This window comes from Trematomus bernacchii, unplaced genomic scaffold (assembly GCF_902827165.1).
Source record: "Trematomus bernacchii unplaced genomic scaffold, fTreBer1.1, whole genome shotgun sequence".
In the NCBI taxonomy this organism is placed as follows: domain Eukaryota; kingdom Metazoa; phylum Chordata; class Actinopteri; order Perciformes; family Nototheniidae; genus Trematomus; species Trematomus bernacchii.
Window position 1 is genome coordinate 9,523,850 of NW_022987803.1, and position 19,910 is coordinate 9,543,759.

The window sequence follows — 19,910 nt, forward strand, 5'->3', positions numbered from 1 at the left end:
AAGTTCTTTCATAGTATAGAAATTGACCGCAGCACCTTCTGTACTTCTATTATGCTTTTTTTTGTTTTTTTCCTTTCTTGTAGTGTTTTATATAGGTTTTTGTGCATGTTAATGGTCTGCAAAGAATACAAACCCCGTGTTCCCTCCTTAGGGAGTTTCTCTCCCACACCCCGACCCTTGAACTTCTATTGGCTAGCACTCATTGTACATGATAGGCTAAGGGGCTGGACATCCCTAAGCGGTTGACCAATCACAACAGAGCCGGCCAGCTAGCCAATCAGAGCAGACTGGGCTCTGGTTTCAGACAGAGGGTGAAAAGAGGTGCTGCAGCACAGGCAGTAGCAGAAGAATATATACCTTTTTGAACCTTAAGACGTGGAAACAGTAGAGACACTAAATACAAACATGAACCTGTAAATGAGCATTATGAGGCCCCTTTAACCTCTTAAGCCCTCAGCCTGTTTTTCAGGTCTCAGGCTCGAAAAGGACATTCCCAGAACAAATGACCATATCTTCCCTTCTAAAAGGGTTAAATTAATAATCTTTGTTCTCAAAGTAATGATAAACCTGTGAGTTGGATGTAGAAAAGTCAGAATCAATATAGATGTTTTTTATTTTAAAGAAAATTCAGATTTTACATAGTAAAAAACTGTAAATTATAGTGTCCGTCCAAAAATTATTTTTTACTTATAGTGAAAACTACCCTTGGATGATGGGTTAGTAGACTAAAAGCTTTAGGAATCCAAAGTACAACATATAAGTACCCTGCATCAAGATTGATGCAAAACAAGTGAAATTTGACCTTTTTAGAGAGATTTAGCAAAAAAAAAACACTTCTGGGGTCATTTGGGTGGATTTGACCTATCTCTGGCCCCCCTTGCTCGATTTTGATGAATGAAATCTCTTTATAACCGCTAGAGCCAATGGAATCGAGGGAAAGTTATATACACACCAAAACGTTAACAAATAAGGAGTGAGAGTGACGCGTTACCAAAACCGGAAGCTGCATACACTCTGGTGGCTACCATTAGCAGCTAACTTTTCCGCTCCGTTTTTTACATAAAAATTGAATTATGGATTATAAATAATTTTTTCAAAGGCAGATGTACATTATCAACCTATGGATCAACAGTTGTAGCATTTTCTTTTTTCGTTTTAATGCCATTGAACACGTCTTTTGACCTAATTGACAGCTATGGTGAGACGATCTGCCGTAAAAGCTCCGTAAAGGTACGTGTTGTGATGTCTGTGTTTGCTTCCCCTGTCGCAAGTTCGGATCGCTCAGTGATGATACTATACCTAAATAATCTGTGGAGTCTAAGCTTTAATCGGATATATTGTATGTGCAGCTACGATAAGTAATAAGGGTATCTTTATCTTGAATTGTGTGCCAAAGTCAGTTTGCATTTTTTCGCTCAGGGGTCATTCAGACGCTTCTTATGAGACTTGTGTTTTGTTTTGGTAAAAATGGTTCATATCTTCAGTTAGCTGAGATTCTTCCCGTTAATCTGGTGCTACACATTAATAGTTTCATAAATGTTAAGAAGCCCTGAGACATTGTCTCGAAAACAAAACGGTGGGAGAGGTCCAATGGGGGGACCGCCGTGCTTAAGAGGTTAAATAAAATCATCTTCAAGAGCAGGAGATAAAAACACATTTATTGCTGCAATCCATATTCATCCATGAAAAGAAGGTCTCAGTTTGAAAGGAAACTATGGTGTGCTTTTTAGAACTACTCAAAACAGAATAAGGCAGACCATTGTAAATGATGTGGAATATCCTGGAGCTTTTCATTAATGGCGCAATTCAACCCAAACAAAGCAAAGTGATTGAATACATATGCAGGCCTTTCTCTGTTCATTTTGTACTTTGTTTTATCTGTAAAGCATAGAGGGTTTTATATCAAAGGTCAGATTAATTTTCTTGAATAATGTATTCTGAATTAATTTAATGAGAATATAACAAAATATAAAATGAAGTAGTACCTTTTCTAAGGTGTGTTTAAGCAGCTGTGCTTAGTTGAATAATTACCGGCTGACAATTATTATCGTCTTGAAAGTCACCTCCTAGTTATTTCCATTCCATTTGAACTGAGTGAGTCACCTCCAAACTCCCAGTCAGCAGCTTCACCGACATGACAGACAGACTGACACACTCCCACCTGGCATACTCGACGTGACGCGAATTCATTACAAAATCATCTCTACCCCCTTAATGAATTAGGGGAGAGAATCAAGTGCTCAATTAAATGATTAGGTTCTGAGCTTTAGCAAAGTCTTTGCAAATTCCAGTCAAAGCCGGAGTATTAGAAGCAATCTGCCTTGAACAGACCTGACCATTGTCCCTTATCAGAGAGCTGAGTGCTAGCATTTTCCTATCAGCGCAAAAAGCTGGTACGGCATATGTTTCTCTGCCTCTGTCTCTCTGTCACTCTTTCTCTCGCTCTCATCGTTATTGTCAGAGCTCCTTTTTGTACACCATATTCCGCCTCCTCTTCATTTGTCATTCTTCATTTACCGTCTCTTCTCCCACCCCCTCTCCCTCTTTCTCCCTCCAGGCAGCCAGGGAAAAAGAGAGCTCTCAGGCTCAGCTGAAGGCGCTGAGCCAGCAGACTGAGGCAGCCAGCAGGGAGCTCGCCGAAATCCTAGGCCGCTTGGCTCAGCGCGAGGAAGAGCTCCACCGCAAGGACGTGGAGCTGTCTGAGGCCCGCCAGCGCCAGCTGTCCCTGGAGCAGGACAACCGGGAGGTACTAGGCTGAACACCTGGAAATCCAAAACACCTATCCAACTCACTAGTGACCAAAAATTATACATTTTTAATTTAACTATAGGACCTTCAGCAATATGATACTATTTGTCTGAGCAGCTCCATTTATAACACCAACAAGGACACATATTAAAGTCCTTTTACTTTACATTCAATCACTTCATTTGGGATTGAACTCCATATTTTAGTTTAAGATTGACTGGTGCACAAAAGATAAGATAAAGATAAGATATACTTTATTGATCCCGAATTGGGAAATGTTTTCGTTGAGTGCTTCAGTCTAACCTTATTAAATCGTGTGACCCTGAATCTCCGATTTCACGGTAAGAATTTATATTCACTGTTCAGGGATGTGAATCCAGTATATTATTAAAAGTGAGATCTTTCAGCCGTTCGACCCTCAAACTATGAAATAACACAACCCTGTTGCTTTTTGTGGCTACATCTATCAAAAAACATGGGATTCAACAAGCCAATCACATTCGGGATCCCCTAACTAAATCACATTAAGGCTCATTAGAATATACCGCAAGACATTGCTCTTTAGGAGTCGGCCTTAAAGAGACAGTGCTTAAACCGAGCATTTCATACAGACAGTTAATACAAATATATTCAAACAGACAGAAGAGGACAAATAAAGTGTGTTTGAACATTAAGGCATTTAAACGTGTTCTAGAAAGAAAACCATTTACAAATATGAACCCATAAATGAGCATCATATGTCCCCTTTAAATGTTGACTTTAGCAGGTTACAAGTCTAATTTATTGATATGTGACTAGTTTCAAAAGCCTAAAGGTTGAATCAAACTTTGAAGTATGCTTTTTAGATGTAATGCAATGGTAACACCTTTTAGCTGTCAGCAAATATTGAAGTCGTGCCAAAGTTGACATATATCAATTATTTTCTGAAATACTTTGAAATGATTCTGTTTGTTTAGGCAAATCCCGCTCTGGCCTCAGACGCAGCTTAAACTTTGATTTAAATTTATTTGGCAGACCAATTTGTCATGTCATGTTTAGTTTGAGGTGCTGTAAGTAAAAAAGTATTAAAGCTCAGCTAAAGAGTCATTTAAAGAGCTTTGATCAGATTCTAACAGATCCTAACCCTAGGTGCGGGAGGCCTCAGCCGCCCTGCAGGAGGAGACTCAGCGTCTGGCTGCTGTCCAGACACGGCTGAAGGAAGAGAACCAGAGTCTGGAAGAAAAAGCTGACAGCCTAGCCCGTCGTTGTCAGAGAGACCAGGACACGCAGGCCGAGCTCCAGGCCTCAATAAAGCAGATGACTTCGGCCCATTCTCGGCTAGTCCAGCTATTGGCCGAGGAGGAGAGCTCCAAGAAGGCGCTCCAGAAAGGCTTGTTGGAGCTCCAGGCCAAGCTGACAGCCGTGCAGGAGGAGCGGGCCGCACTGGGGCAGCAGCTGCAGCTGGAGAGAGAGGTGCATCAGACAGAACTGGACAATACGAGGGCCATGATGGAGGACACCAGGACCAAGAAGTATCGTGAAGTGCAGGACAATCTCACGCGCTGCCGTCAAGAGCGGGAGGAAATACAGGCACACCTGGAGGAGGTTAAGGTAAGCCCTTTCTATAAATATCTCAAAGTATGTGTTTTTTAAAGGACATAGAAAGTACAAAAAAAAGTGTCATTTTGGGAAATTCACATATTTATCTTTTTGCACAGTTGGATGATACCACTCTCTTAGCTTAAAATTAAGCCTGGAAACAGCCAGCTTGACTCGAATAATGCTACATAGTCATTTCAGTTTTCCCATATATTGAACAAACAATATATAACTTAATTAATTGTTTATTGATAAGCTTCAGAGAGGTGGGTAAGCGGAAATTGCGGTGTACAGATTACAGTGGAGTGGTCCACCAAATGATGCTTGAGCCACTCCACTAGCAACACATTTTGAGATTGGGTTGGTTTGTCTCTAATAACTGAGAAATAACCATCATTATTTCTAATGCTATAACAAATACATAATATCTAAATACAATCGATGCCATCAGTCATTTTTAGTGTGTGTTCGAAACTCTGCTCAATGCAGATTACTTTATCTTGTGTCCCATGATTGATGTGGACATGTCTAGTTATTTTATATATCATGGGCTGCGGTTGTCTTACTTTTGTAAATGCATGACTATGCATAATTATTGAGTATCAATCAACCATCAGTCATGGTGGTGAGTTAATCTAAGAAACTCTTAAAGCGATTTTCCCGCCAAAGTTATACCTTTGTTGGTACCACTTTACAATAAGACTACCCTTATAAAGGGTTTACGAATAGTTTGTATTTCATTTATGAATTAGGTTGTGAACACTTTATAAATCATTAATAAGCTTTTATAAGACATGAGATAAACAGGGCACCTGTGACCGGTTGCTTGCCAAATAGTGAGCCCACATTTATCTGTACTGCTAAGCCTTATATTGGCTAGCTAGCTTACTTCGTCTTCTTCCTCAGCCAGCATCCTTGGTATCTGTTGTTCACTGAGTTGATTCCCCCCCTTCCATAATTGGTAAAAGGGAGCCTTATTGTAAATTGTGAAACACATCACCATTTATTGATGAGTCACTAACATTTATAACTACTGAAAGGGTGTGTTGTTTTTAAGTTTAATACACATGTCCATTTATGAATGAGTTATAACATTCACGCTGACCTAATACACATTTTTCACATGAAATGCAAAGTAAGATGCAAAAGAGCCAAGCAAAACATTTTATTCACACATGAAGAAAATTAGGACTCAAAGTAATGACTGTTTAGTATGACTGATACACATATTTAAACATAACAGCTTTTCTCAGACATAAATGAAAGACTTGATAAGACATACAGTAATGGCACTCTGGAAAGGCTTTGTGTATATCCTTGAACAAGCGTCCAAGCAGTCCATCAGGGAGAGCAGAGCCAAGCCAAGATGACCATTCAAGAACCTTGAGGTGTTCCTCCAACAAACTCTCTGTACGGTCTCCTCTCAGTCTACGGACATGTCCTTTGACGGTCGACCAAGCTCTTTCATTATGTTGGGTATGACTGCCAGTCTGGGGGTTCACAAACCACCTGCTGTGGTTTATGGTGTAGAGGTTGTACCCCATGTTACTCAGCACTCTCCTGTATGCCCTCCACTCATCACTAATAATGCTACTTCCTGACTTAACATGCCGTCTAATCAGAGGGACAAGGTGGCATCTTGATCCTTTCTCCACTAGTTTCAACACTAGTCTCCGCCTTTTGTCTTTAACTCCCATCTTTCCGAAGACCCATTTCTTCCTTCTCCAGGTATGTCCAAAGCGTCCATGTGCATACTAACAACAAATAAATCATAACATCATCTTAGTTAACAACAAAATGCACACAAATTACAATAAAAATGGTTGCACATCATGTTTCAAAATGCCATACTTGTTTATAACATCATTGTATAACATAATTTAAGGATAATTATACAGTAATGGTCCATATTGATTTTTCTTTATTTTTTTTATTCTCTTGTACAAGAAAGCCCAGTCTATAACAGCCGAACATAGGAACTGGGTACAGTACCTTCTCCCAGACACAAATACTCAAATAAAATAGTTTACTTTATCAGCATTGGTATTACCAATGCTTACTATTTATTTGATACCAATTTGGTAATACAATAAATAAAAACAACAAGGTTTGGGTTCGTTCTTCAGATATGACTGTGACGTTAACGTGTAACCTCAATAATGAACTCCAGCTCAACCAACCATATTGTAATATATCTAAGTAATCATCTTGAAATATGACATTAATATTTGTAATATACACACATCTTATTGTGAGCTTGATTTCACATACACTACTCCGCTCTTCAACACTACTTTGACGTTAGCTTGTCTACATAATCGATCATAGCAAATTTAAATGTACCTTATCGATGCATAAAGTTACCTACCTAATAAAATATCTCTAACTTACAAGGATGACCTTATTTTACCAACCTCAAACAGAAGCCGTTTGTTCTACAGTATTATCCCACTTAAAGGTGGGGTAGGTAAGTTTGAAAAACCGGCTCGAGATACACTTTTTGTTATATTCCATGGAATGCTCTTAACATCCCGATAGCAATGAATATCTTAAGTGCTTTGACAAATAATCCATAAAAAAAATGTCATCTGTGGAAGCCGTAGAACTGTAAAAAGCACGACCAATCATTTTAGCCGGCCCGGCTAAAATAACTGGATGGCCTACCTGCCTGTCAGCCTTCCATGTGTGCACAAACTTATCTCGTGCCCTCATTGGTCATATGTGCGTTCGTGTGTGTTGGAGGAGGGGCTCTGTAAGGAAGTGGCAGATCTTTTCCGGTTGTGTATTTTCAAATTCTAGCGATCTCGAGCTGGTTTCTCCAAAATTACATACCCCACCTTTAATGCTTAACACTTCTCTATTTCGTTTTAACTTGGAGGCTACTATTAGCATCGTTAGCACAGATGTAGCTACCACTTGCTTACTACATGCTCACCCAAGCCTTAACATTCATTAACGTTAGCTGACTAAAAACATAAGCAACACATAAATAAAGTACTCGAATTTCACTTACCGCAAAACCGCATTCATGCACCGTCTGTTTTAAGCGCGGAGCGAGTCACAATAGTCCGTCAACAAGGCACCAGCACAACAAACACGGCAGAGTTCAAGTTATGTTCCCCGGATGAGCAGGCTGAGTCCCTGTAGCATTACGGAGCTGCTAGCAGAGCAGAGAGCTAACAGCAGCAGTCACTGGACAGACCTGTCACTCAATGTAAGCACGCCCTAATTTATGCATAACTTTAAGGCTTAATATAACTTAAACAAATTATAATTGGTTGTAACTCATTAATAAATGGGAATGTGTTTTACACTTTACAAGGCTCCCTTTTGGCAGTTATAAATGTTAGTAACTCATAAATAAATGGTCATAAAGAGATGCCAAAAAACATCAAGATGGATGGGGGAAATCAACTCAGTGAGCAACAGATACCAAGGATGCTGGCTGATGAAGAAGACGAAGTAAGTTAGGTAGCCAATATAAGGCTTAGTCATCTTGCCAAAGAGTGAGCCTGTGTTGATGTATGAAAACTATGTTAGAACTGGTTAATAAATGGTTCTTAATGATTAATAAAGTGTTTACAACCTAATTAATAACTTCATTATGAACCCGTTATGAATCCTTTATAAGGGTAGTCTTATTGTAAAGTGGTACCCATTTGTTATATTGAAGCAGGCCGAAATGTTTCAACACTTAAGGAGTTTATTTTTCTTTGTAATATTTCATATTAGTGTCTGGGATTGGTTAAAATAGGTTCTCTTTCCCCTCTTACTGCTGTCAATGATTGGCATAATTATTGATTTATTGCAATGAAATAAGCCATCCTTTGAGCTTTATCTAAATGTGTTATATATTTGTATCACCGTGATGCAAAAAACATCACATCTACACAGTTGTTCAAACACTTGGATATTTGTATCTTTCTATAGAGCCATGCCAGCTGTTTGTATCCTCTATAGTGAGCTAATCAACTGTTTCAAGCTTTAGCTAGGTATTTATGACACAGAAATGAGAGGGGTATCAACTAAACGCTTTGCAAAAAGATGTATTTCCAAACATTTTGTACTATTCCTTTGACCTTTAACGGTACCCATTTAAAATGCAGTGCTGATCCCTGGATTGTGCAACAGAAGTGACAAAAATACATAAATCATAAATCTTTTGAGATGTCAAGGTCAAAATAACCCCAAAATAATATCTTTTTCTGTGCACCTGGGCATGGATCACAGAGCGCCGCACTCTAATTGACATTTAGAGTCTCATTGGCACGCACTTTTAAATTCAGCGCGGGGTAACATGCCTCAGCCACTAAACATCTGGCACATTTCCGACTCAGCGAGACACAGACAAAATCCTCATTTGGGGTAATTTCCTTCATTGGTCGGGCCTCTGTCCTCTGAGTACGGGTGAATCGAGGATAGCTGAGTTCTTAATGGTGTGTGGAGCCCCCTGGATCCTCACGGCTATTCCAAAGCCCAAAGCGTGAATATTTAAAAACCCGATATAAGACCTCAGAAGTCTCATCAAGGCAGCGCTGCAGATAGGGGACTCCACTTTGGCATACTCCCCCAGTGCCCTACGCGCCTCCCTGCCTTTCGATATCTCCAATGATGAGCCCTCATGGGTACATTGTTTCTTAAGGGGCATGGTCCTCCCTGATATGGTTGAGTTTAGCCCATTAGCGGTGCAGAATGACATTAATATCTGACATAGCTCATTGTAATGGTGTCATTTCTGAGCACTGTAAGGACAAGGGCGTTTGCTAGAATGTTTTAAAGTACTAGCCCACGGGTGCTGCAGATGTCCCTAAGAAGCCCACCCATAGTCACATCACCAGAGGCCTGCATTACGATTTTGATACAGTCAACTGTCAGAAGAAAGCTTTAAATATTCTTATTTTCTAATACTTGTCCTTTCACTCTTGATTTCTCCTCCACTCGCTCTGTCTTAATCCCCCTCTTAAAAATGTAGCTTTTTCCATCTGTTTTTCCTCTCTTCTCACTTCCAGTTTTTTTTCTTTTTTTCCTAGTCATTGCTGTCTCTCGCAGTCTATCCATTTGTTCATTCCACTTTACTATATCTTCAGCCCTGTGTGATAAAGTGATCACTCTAGATAGAAAGCTTATGTCTGAGCTGAGGCTGGATTTTCTTCTACAAGCATAAGCCCGACTGAGAAAAATATTAAGGACTTAGACCATGATTTTGATAGTCTTGGGGATGTCATTTACTCATTCTCTTGACCCAACAAACAATAATAATGCTATGTCAGACTTTTTGGATGTTTCACCCTGTACCTGCAATACGTGACTTTAGATATCTTTTTTGTATTAACTATGTAAATTGTAATACTGACAATTGATACAGACATGGTACAAGAAAACCACATTAGTTGAAGCGGGAGGGCAGAAAGCATAGCTATTGAGGAAAAAGCCCTCCTGTAAGTCATCCAATTTCTATGTCAAGGACCTCAAAGATAATGGCCTAGTAACTACAAACTTTATAAAAGACATGTTTCATAACATTTAGAAATAAAGATAGAAATATTTTATATAATAAACTCCACATAATAAAGAGGCCCTTTTGTGCTTTTTGGGGTTTTCCATTCCCTGTAGTGTGTTTATATAGGTTTTTGTGTGTCTAAATGGTTTGCAAAGGCTAAAATCCCAAAGTTCCCTCCAGAGGGAATTTCTGCATGCTCCAAAGGGGGCGGGGCCAGCAGCTACTGACCCAGAATCAGCAGTTCTCTAACAGGGTTGAAATAGAGGGATATGAGGGATGTCTGAAATGCATGATCTGTTTGGTATTTTGAGCAAAACACACCATGTTTTTTATATGTATATATCTGAGACCCATAATATATGCCTAAAAATAGCATAATAGGATACCTTTAAGAAAATAGATCGTATAGAAAACATATAAATACAATTTAAAAAAAAATATATATATATATTTATTAAATATATATATGTAGAAAAGTTTCAAGGTAGGATTTTAACTAATTTGGCAGAATTGATATCAATGCTAATGCAACTTGGAAAACCTATTTACACTTTATAATCATATACCAGTATATCTCAAGGCTTGAATATCACAGAAATACAAACGGCAGCCTGCTTTATGTAGATATATTCGCAGCAGATAAACATCAGTCCTCATTATCTCAAAGTATTGCCTGTGTATCATGCCTTAAACACCCCCACTTCTCCTCTAGGCAGATGCAGCGTCAGACAAGGAGCTGTGTGCGGCTCTGCGCATCAAGCTGGACAGGATGAAGGATGAGTGTGATAAGCTGGCAGCACAGCTGAGCACAAAAGACGAGGCACATGCACTTGTCCGCAGAAAGTACCAGCTACTCAAACAGGATCTGGACGACAAAGTAAGCCCCGCCTCCTGGTCTTTTTATATATCAGATGACGTGAAACTTCCAATAAGTGAGTATCAGAAAGTTTGAAGTATTTGTGCTGATTCTAATTACTCGTGGCAGCTGAAGTCCAAGGACGTTGAAATGAAAGACATCTAAATGGTTCGGCAAATTGTACAGACGTGAGTCATCCGCAGCGGTTATAGTGCTGTCAATCATTTTGACGGACATGTTCGTAGAAATTTCATCATAATCTGTTAATACCCATCATTTTAATTTACATTTTTGAATGATAAAGTATGATTCATTTCGTATTTTTTTAATAATTAATATACATACAACACAAGCTTATAGATATGCGTTTATAGGTGCATGGAGAGAATGTGCAGACACTGATGTGACCTGCTCTAATAGAGTGCACATTGTTACCTTTTTTGATATCCCTTCCAAGCGCACTCAGACTTTTTTTAAAGATAGTGCAATAGAATTAACCACGTTCTTTTTTAATATATTTATGAATGTCTACCATCAAGGACATAGCTTTCCTACCTTCCTTCTCTGCATTAAGATCTATTATATCTGCTTAGGCCACGTGATCATACAGACTTAAGTATGGTTCAAAAGGTTAAGTGCTGCCAGATCAGCACTATTTTTAAAGGGGATTTATCAATACGTCCTCAGGTGTTTTACAACCGCAGATGGAGTATTGAACCCCTATTCACTTCTCTGACAGGCCCCTGATAAGTTGTATGGGGCTCTTCGGGGATCCATGTATTGATTGTAAATCGGGTGAATGAAGAAAAAGCAGCTCTTATTAATATAACATAGGCGGTTTATTATCCCAGAGACAGGATAATGATCCACGGTCCCCGGGTAGCACTGATCAGTTGGTTCCTGTGCCTCAGACTTATCGATCGCTGTGTCCTGGTGGGAAACTATTGACAGCGCAGGCCAGGGAAGGAAAGTTAACTAGGTTTGTTTGTGAAGGAGTACACTGAATGGCTCTCTGAGGCCCAAGGTTTATCTGTTTCTATCTGTGTATATAGTGGTGAAGTGAAAACACATTTTTGTAGGCTGTCCCAGAAGTTAGCATTGTAAGGGCTCGCTCAATAAAAAGCAATGTCATTTTTCCATTGGATTTTGGAATAATTGCAGAAAATAAGATAAGATGTACTTTATGAATCCCAAATTGGGATTTTTTTGTTGCAGCAACATAAAACAAAACAAGGCATTGCACATAATAACAAATTAAAAGAGTAGACATTTGTGGCAAACAAATGTTTATGAAAGTGAGCAGGATAATCTCCAGGTATTAACACCACTTTTATAATAGTTGAAGAGTAAATGCAATTGCCAGTAATAATAAGCTAACGTTAGGGTAGCACAGAACTACATCACGGTTTCATGACTTCATGTCACTACCGCTAAGCTAAAGGCGGTTCATCATTTGGCGTGATGACGTTTAGAATTCTCATTTAGTCACTTGTTAGCCACCGGCCACCGGCCCTTTTTTATAAGCACCTAAAAGCTTCAGACAGTCACCAGTGGAGTGGAACAACTCATTCAAAAAAACATTGACATTGAGACTAAGGAATCAGGAAGTGCTTAAATGCTAACTATTTTCTGGGTATATGACTCATTCCTGCACCATCCTTTTAATCCTTTAATCTTACATCTACTGGAATTGATCTTCTAATAATCAAACCTGGATTTTTCCAAGTCATCTTCAAAAAAATCAACTGCAATACTTCTGTCTTGTAAGATTCAAATGACATAACTCCTGACGGCGGTTGCACATTTTCACCCACAATACCCCACTCGGCTCTCTCTCGTCCTTCACAGGTCAGGTCGGGTGAGCGGAGGCGCACTTCAGAGTCGGAGCGTGTTAGGCTGGAGGAGAAGGTGTTGCTGATGGAAGCAGAGCAAGAGGCAGTCCTTACCTCCATGGGTGAGGAACTGGATGCAGCCTGTCGCAGCCTGGCTAGGAACGGTGAAGACAAACTACAGGTCATTTATTTGATTACATTGTATTTAATTACCTTGGGTATGTTTAAAGCTGCATTCAGCAATTTTAGCCACTGCAGGGGCTTCAAAAGTACAATATTGACTTGCCGTTTAGCTCCAATAGTCCACAAACTCATGAGAAAACTCAGGTGCTTACTTCATTATTTGTCCGGTCATGCTACGCCAGTTCATTTGTATTCAGTACCTGTGTGGCTGGAGAAGCAGGACAGTGTGGTAAAGGTGCTGCAGTTTCGTACTATTTGCAACACTTTTACATTTGATACAATGTTAAAGTCAATATCTAGTGTCATATGGCATTTCAATTCATGTGGACAGTTTGAGATGAATAAGATGAAGCAAAGATAATAGACAAAAGAGATAACAGTCTAAAGTACGTTGTCAGGTGTGTAGTTGTAAAAAAAAAAAATGGTATTTGTATGTTCAGCACACACAGCCATATTTTGATTTAAGAGTTAAAGTTAAAAACATATCCCTTCAAATGTACGTCATTATTATTAATTTGCAGTGTATATTTTGAATGTATCATTTGGTCTATTAAACATCAAAGAAAAGTAACTTTAAATGTCTTGTTTTGGGCAATCAAAACCCCAACATTAAATTAATTGAATGTCCCACAATGTAAGAAAATAAAATATAGCAAATTATTTATGAGAACGATCACATTTGAATACTTTTTTATGGAATATTATGATAATCAATCTGAATACGATTATTCAATCATCTAATCTCATCAGCTCTATATGACTATATGATGCATACACCCTACCCCATCAAGGCCCACTTATCTTGCACAAACTGTACATACTGTGATGAAGGCTGTATGGTGGCTTGCATTCAATCTGAAATTCTTCCATCTCTTATTGATTGAAAGATGTTTGTTCCTTTAATAGGGTGAATATGTTAGAATCAGATAGAGTAGAGGTGCACTGATTGCAATTTTCATGTCTGATTACAATGTTTTTAGCATTAAAAAAACATAGCATGCTTATGCAGTTTTTTTTCTTTCTGAATACTCTAATTGACAGTATACACAAACTTTGTTATACATTTCCTTTCATGCAAAATTAAGTTCACATTTTTTCTTCATATTAAAAAGGGACAGTACCTTGTTCTCCCTAAGGTTAATCCTCCACAGTCTATTTTCTGTGTGTGTGGCTTTAAGGTACGGTCTGTGTTGCATTGTGCGTTACATAAAACCATCAGGTACTGTAGGTACATTTGACGGTAAAACATTGGATATACTGTACAAGACTGATTGGCCGCTGTGGCTCAGGAGGTGGCTCTGTTGTCAACCAATCCGAAGGTCTGTGGTCCTTGGGGCAACACATTTCAGCCCAAAAAGCCCTCGGTGGCAAGGGCCAACGGTATGTGAGTGTATGTTAGTTGCCCTTAGAACCTTGTATTAGAGTCCCTGCCATCATAAGAATGTGTGTGAATGGGAGAATGCTGTATATGTATGTATGTCTATATAAGTGCAGTCCATTAACTGTGCATCAGTGCATCTCTAGGTGAAGGGTTTTTGTGAGATGATTTATGTATGAGTGTGTTTTTTATGTTTCTGCGTGAACTGGACAAAGTGCACCATAGCATTTGCTATCCAATGTAAGAAAGGTTATGCTATTTCTTCAAGTTGAATCGACCAATCAATTACAGATATATATATTCTAATCACAGGGTAAGGTATGTTTTCCTCCCCCTGTGCTTTCAGTGGCTCCTTAAATGCTTTTTTGGGGTTTTCCCTTTCCTGTAGTGCATAATATAGGTTCTGTGTAATGGTCTGCAAAGGCTAAAATTGTAAAGTTCCCTCAAGAGGGAGTTTCTCTACCACCCACCCCTCCTGAAACACCTCCATTGTTTACTAACTTCACATTGTGACTAAGGCGCCGTTTACACGAGGAGAAAACTGCTTGTATCTGCATAGTTTTGCGTGCGTATAGCCCTATTATTTACACGAGGCCGATAGAAACTGACCCCACAAACGATAACGGGTCCCAAGGTGGATAGATTTGCAAACGAAACGCTCTGGGGGGTCAACAGAGTCCGTGTAATCACCTCTATACGAATATTTCCTGAACAAATAGCGATAGCCCCACCTCTCCTGCTCACTGCTGTAGCAACTATCAAAAATAGCTGTGTTAATTAAACGCACAAGGGGTTCTTGAATGAAATAATATTATAAAAGGCAAACCAGAATTGTTAACGCCCAATATACTCCTTAAACAAAATAAACAGAGTCAGATTTCATGCATTGATCCATTATATTGACAAAGGAGGATCTCACCCGGTGTTTGTAGAGAATATCTCTCTTTCTGAGCCGTCCTCTCCACAGAGACGTGCTTCTTGGTCGGTCGATGCAATATCCACAGATTCGGTTTCTTTCAGTTAACTTCCCCGTTGCATTTATCCATATGCTGAGGAAATGACTATATCCCGCTGAATACCAGCAATCGCCACACACACTTCCTCCTGTCAGTAGCTACTGCTAGTGCTACTGCTACTGACCATGCTACAGATATTAGTGCAAAATCTACAGCTCCTCTACCACAACCATCAGCAACAAGTGGACATGGAGAATTACATGAACTACATGTTGCTAAATACACCGCGGGGCATAAACAGAAGGGTAGCCATGGCAACATTGTTGCGGGGCTGCTCTTCTTCGTTGCTTTTGGTGTATTTTGGCGGAAGTTACAGCGCCACTTACAGTCCCGGCATATGTACTACAGCGTTTCCAGCGGCCTCGTTTGAACAGACACGTTAAATGAAACGAATGCATGTGAACGGAAGACTTTTTTGAATACGCATACTGTGCATAAACGCAAACGTTCCCGTGTGAGCGGGGCCTAAATAACACCAAGCTTCTATTGGTCTATTGGTCTATTGGCTCCAACAGGTTGTACGTGATAGGCTAAGGGGCGGGACATCTCTAAGCGGTTGACCAATCTCAACAGAGCCGGCCAGCTAACCAATCAGAGCAGAGTGGGCTCTGGTTTCAGACAGAGGGTGAAAAGAGGTGCAGCAGCACAGGCATGAGAAACATAATGTACCTTTTGAACATTAAAGCATGTAAACATGTCACAGTAGAGGGTAAAAATACAAATATGAACCTGAAAATGACCATAAAAGGGCCCCTTTAATAGGGCAAAAAGCCATGTAAAAAAGTATTCTTATCCGATTGTTATTGTATTTTGCAGATTAATTAGATGTGAGATAATATAAATGACACATCAAAGCCAATTATGCACAGTAGAGTTTCTACATACTTCTGACAAACGCTAATATTTGACACATATTGCCTTCAGGAAATACCCACACACTAATAGACACATGGTTCACACTCTCTCCTCCCTACAAACTTGCAGCTAGTTCTACTCTGCTGCCCCAAGCTAATGAACCCAGCCTGCTCTTATCTGCTCGTATAGATTTCACTATCTGGCCAGCAGTGCTGCAGCCAGAGCTGCCAGCCAATGCCTCGCCTCATCTGTAATCTGTCATGTTGGGAAGAAGTCAAACTCACGAGTGATTGGCCTAATGAGGGGAATCATTAACAGTTAAGGGGTATATTAGGTTTCAGTTACCTCATGATACCTATCTTCCTTCTCTTAAGAGGCACTAATGCAAGAAGTTGTAAGACAGTGTAGTGAAGTTAATACTTAATAGGGTAGTACGCTGTCATAAAGGCTTGGGTGAATGGCCAAAGTCTTCGTCAAATATATACATATCTCATAATATAGGTAACATTATATCACGTTAACAGTATATATTACCATGGATTCTTTTATAAATGTAATGATTTTAGTGAGACGTCAGGTTGCATTTCTTTTCCAACTGTTCGGCCTCCCCTGCTCTCTCCACCACCGCTACCCACATTGAAATGAATGTGAGAACTGGGCATTTCTTTGCCGCCACCCTTGATTCGGTGTGAATCCAGCTTTTGTCTCCAAAACATCTCCACTTTTTGCTTCTCTCTAAACTTTGCCATCTTTGCCATTTTCTCAGCAGTAGGTGAAGCAAACAAACTGTAATCAAAGACACACAGTAGTAGTCGCACTCTGAAATAGACATATACACCACACAGTCATACATTTAAATGAGCAGTGGCAGACATTTGGATTTCACGGCGGTGCTGCTGAGAAAAAAGTGGAATTTCTCTCTTCAACCCCACAGACAGCACTTTAAACTCCCAGCCTACTTGTTTAGTTTTCCAACAGTTTCTCCGCCTTTTTGTCTGCCACTGAGCGCAGCTGCCTTTGATGGTTGGTGAAAACAGTAGAAAATAAATAGCGAGAAGCATAGACTCATGTTTTATCCTCCGACACATTCACACGCTCTGCCATGCCGTTGTACACTCCCTAAGATGGGGGGCCTCAGCACAGCAGCACTCTGCCGTGGCAACAACTTGGGAAATTCATTTTGCTTGGATCTTGGTTTTGAATGACAGCATGAAAAAGTTGCCTGACACCTCTGCAGTGACTCAAAGAAATCCTGCTGTGTGCTTTCCATGTGTGTTGATCCCGCGTAAACACCTTGCCATAAGCGTGTACCTGGGGAAATAATACAAACTGTTGTACTTTTTGTTGACTGTGTGTGATTTAGTACATGGGAATGTGTGTTTGTTGGAGCTGTTTACCTTTATGTAGTAGCATGGGAGTTATGCGTTTGCTCTTGTCTCTTTGTATGTTAGCAGGGTGGCAGGAAGTCTCCTTGCAAATGTATTTGAAACTAAAGGTTTGTCATTGGGCAAAGATCAATTATTTTATTTTTTTATTTTAGTTTGATGATCTCTTTCTCAAACTGAACTTCCTGGAACCTGTTTTATTTCTCTTCGGTACCTCAAGAAATATAAACCTCACCAATGCAGCCCATTTCTTTGAAATAAAGCAGGGCTGTTTTATGAACACAAAATTAGTCTTTTTTGAGCCATCGGTAAACATTGGACATAATAAACCTTCCATTACTGACGAAATTGGAGAAGTGGAACATCAGAACGTTTTTTTCAGTTTCAGATAAAGCTGCCACTTTAGGATGACCTGGAAGTCCATCGGTAAATACACATATCATCTAACCGCAATGTATTTTCTTGTCATATCCCATGGTAACCCATGTTTGTTTCTGTTTCGACATTATTAATATATAGTAACGATGACCTGCTCCTTCGGTTGGTGCATTGGTTAAAGTGCAACCATAAGGACACCTGAACAGACCTGATTTTGTACATGGGGTTACGCTAATAAACTACAAAGCCTAAAAGTACGATTGGATTATAAATATTCCATTTCAGATATTGGCATGCATGCACATGTGTTCATCTCCTCATGTAACACAAACAGGGTTTTTTGGGTTGTTTTACCACGGTTTTGTACATATTTGATCTTATTTGTGTCGATGCCTCTTCATTGCCTTTTTATCGGCACTTTCCATTTCTTTTAACAAGGCAAATATCCCAGCATCGGGACAAATAGGGATTTCTTATTCGATTCGAATAGAGTGTACTATTTGTTAACCCTAAACATTTTAAATGTAGCATAGTGTGTTGTGCTCTGAACGAAGTGTGTGTGTGTGTGTGTGTGTGTGTGTGTGTGTGTGTGTGTGTGTGTGTGTGTGTGTGTGTGTGTGTGTGTGTGTGTGTGTGTGTGTGTGTGTGTGTGTGTGTGTGTGTGTGTGTGTGTGTGTGTGTGTGTGTGTGTGTGTGTGTGTGTGTGTGTGTGTGTGTGTGTGTGTGTGTGTGTGTGTGTGTGTGTGTGTGTGTGTGTGTGTGTGTGTGTGTGTGTGTGTGTGTGTGTGTGTGTGTGTGTGTGTGTGTGTGTGTGTGTGTGTGTGTGTGTGTGTGTGTGTGTGTGTGTGTGTCATTAGGAGTTTGCAGAAGGTCATTTTGTATTGTTGATGCTGACAAGCTTGTCTGGGAAGGATGGAACACACTCCCTGAGCTCATTTTTAGGACACACACACACAACCTCTGTGTAGGCGTATGTGCATGCGCAAGTGTAGTGTCATACACTGTTAAACGCACACGCACAGCAATTTAAGTTGGCAGAAGCCGTTCTTCACAGAAGTTAAGGGTGTGAGAAGAAGCTGTTCTTCTCATTTGTGTCCTGTTGTTATTCCATCCACATTCACAATACTACTTCTGCTTTTTAGTTTTTTACATTGTATAACTGTCTATTTTCTTGAGTCTGTTAAAGGAGAGGTGTCATGGCCATTTCCACTGATCATAATTCCATTGTTGAGGTATACTAAAATAGATTTATATTGTGCATTTTTCCAAACTCACATTGGTTTCTCATACAGCATCTCTGTAAACTACTTGTATTCACTGAATTTCACTCTCTGCCTTTAACGGCTCGTTGTAGCTCCCAAAGCTCCAGCCCCCACCCTCCCTGTGAGCACAGTGTGCTCTGATTGGTCGGGACGTTGTGAATCGCGCTGAGCTCCGTGGAGGTGTTGCTTCCTTGTTTAGGATACATAGCGAAACACAGCCAAACTCATCCTGAGCACACACAAACTCACATCCGAAGTAAAAACAATAAGTGTGGCTTGATATTGAGTAAGAAAAAGGTTGATAAACGCTGTGAGAATGGGTCTGCAGAGAGAATTTCCCAACTGTCTGTTATCAGCCTGCAGCCAGGGAGGAGAAATCAGCTGAGCTGCCTGCTCCCTGCACACAGATGTGTGTGTGAGGAAGTCTGTGGATCGGTCAATTTGGACCAATCAGCGGGGGCTTAACGTAACGGCTCCGCGGACGTAACGTAACGGCTCTTCGGGATTGGTCCATTTTGTTCTGGGTACCGCATGACATCAGGCGGTACCCGGAAGAATCAAATGGGCAGTGACGTATCTCCAACGAGGCGTTTTGGGGAGGTATTTTCTGTGTTAGAGTTTTACTCGCTACAGGGTGTACTTTGAGGGTTTTGACTCTGCACACCGTTTACATGCATAAAAACCTTCATAACACACAAGGGGACGGGTAATAACCGGAAAAGCATGACATGGGAGCTTTAAGACAATTTAAAAGGACCCTATTATGCTCATTTTCAGGATTCATAATTGGATTTTGTGCCTCTACTCTGACATGTTTACATGCTTTAATATTCAAAAAGCTCTTTATTTGTCTCATACTGCCTGTGCTGCAGCACCTCTTTCCACCCTCTGTCTGAAACCAGAGCCCAGTCTGCTCTGATTGGTTAGCTGGCTCCTCTG

The 19,910-nt window shown here is 40.1% G+C and overlaps 1 protein-coding gene across 1 annotated transcript in view; it reads left to right on the forward strand.

Moving 5' to 3' along the window:
* Positions 1 to 19,910, forward strand: part of LOC117498322 (centrosomal protein of 128 kDa-like) — a 61,976-nt gene that overhangs the window by 19,235 nt on the left and 22,831 nt on the right. Inside the window, exons 14-17 of the mRNA XM_034150342.1 lie at positions 2,558 to 2,746; positions 3,877 to 4,338; positions 10,539 to 10,703; positions 12,531 to 12,695. Coding sequence (XP_034006233.1) covers positions 2,558 to 2,746; positions 3,877 to 4,338; positions 10,539 to 10,703; positions 12,531 to 12,695 — 981 coding nt within the window. The remainder of the gene's footprint in view (positions 1 to 2,557; positions 2,747 to 3,876; positions 4,339 to 10,538; positions 10,704 to 12,530; positions 12,696 to 19,910) is intronic.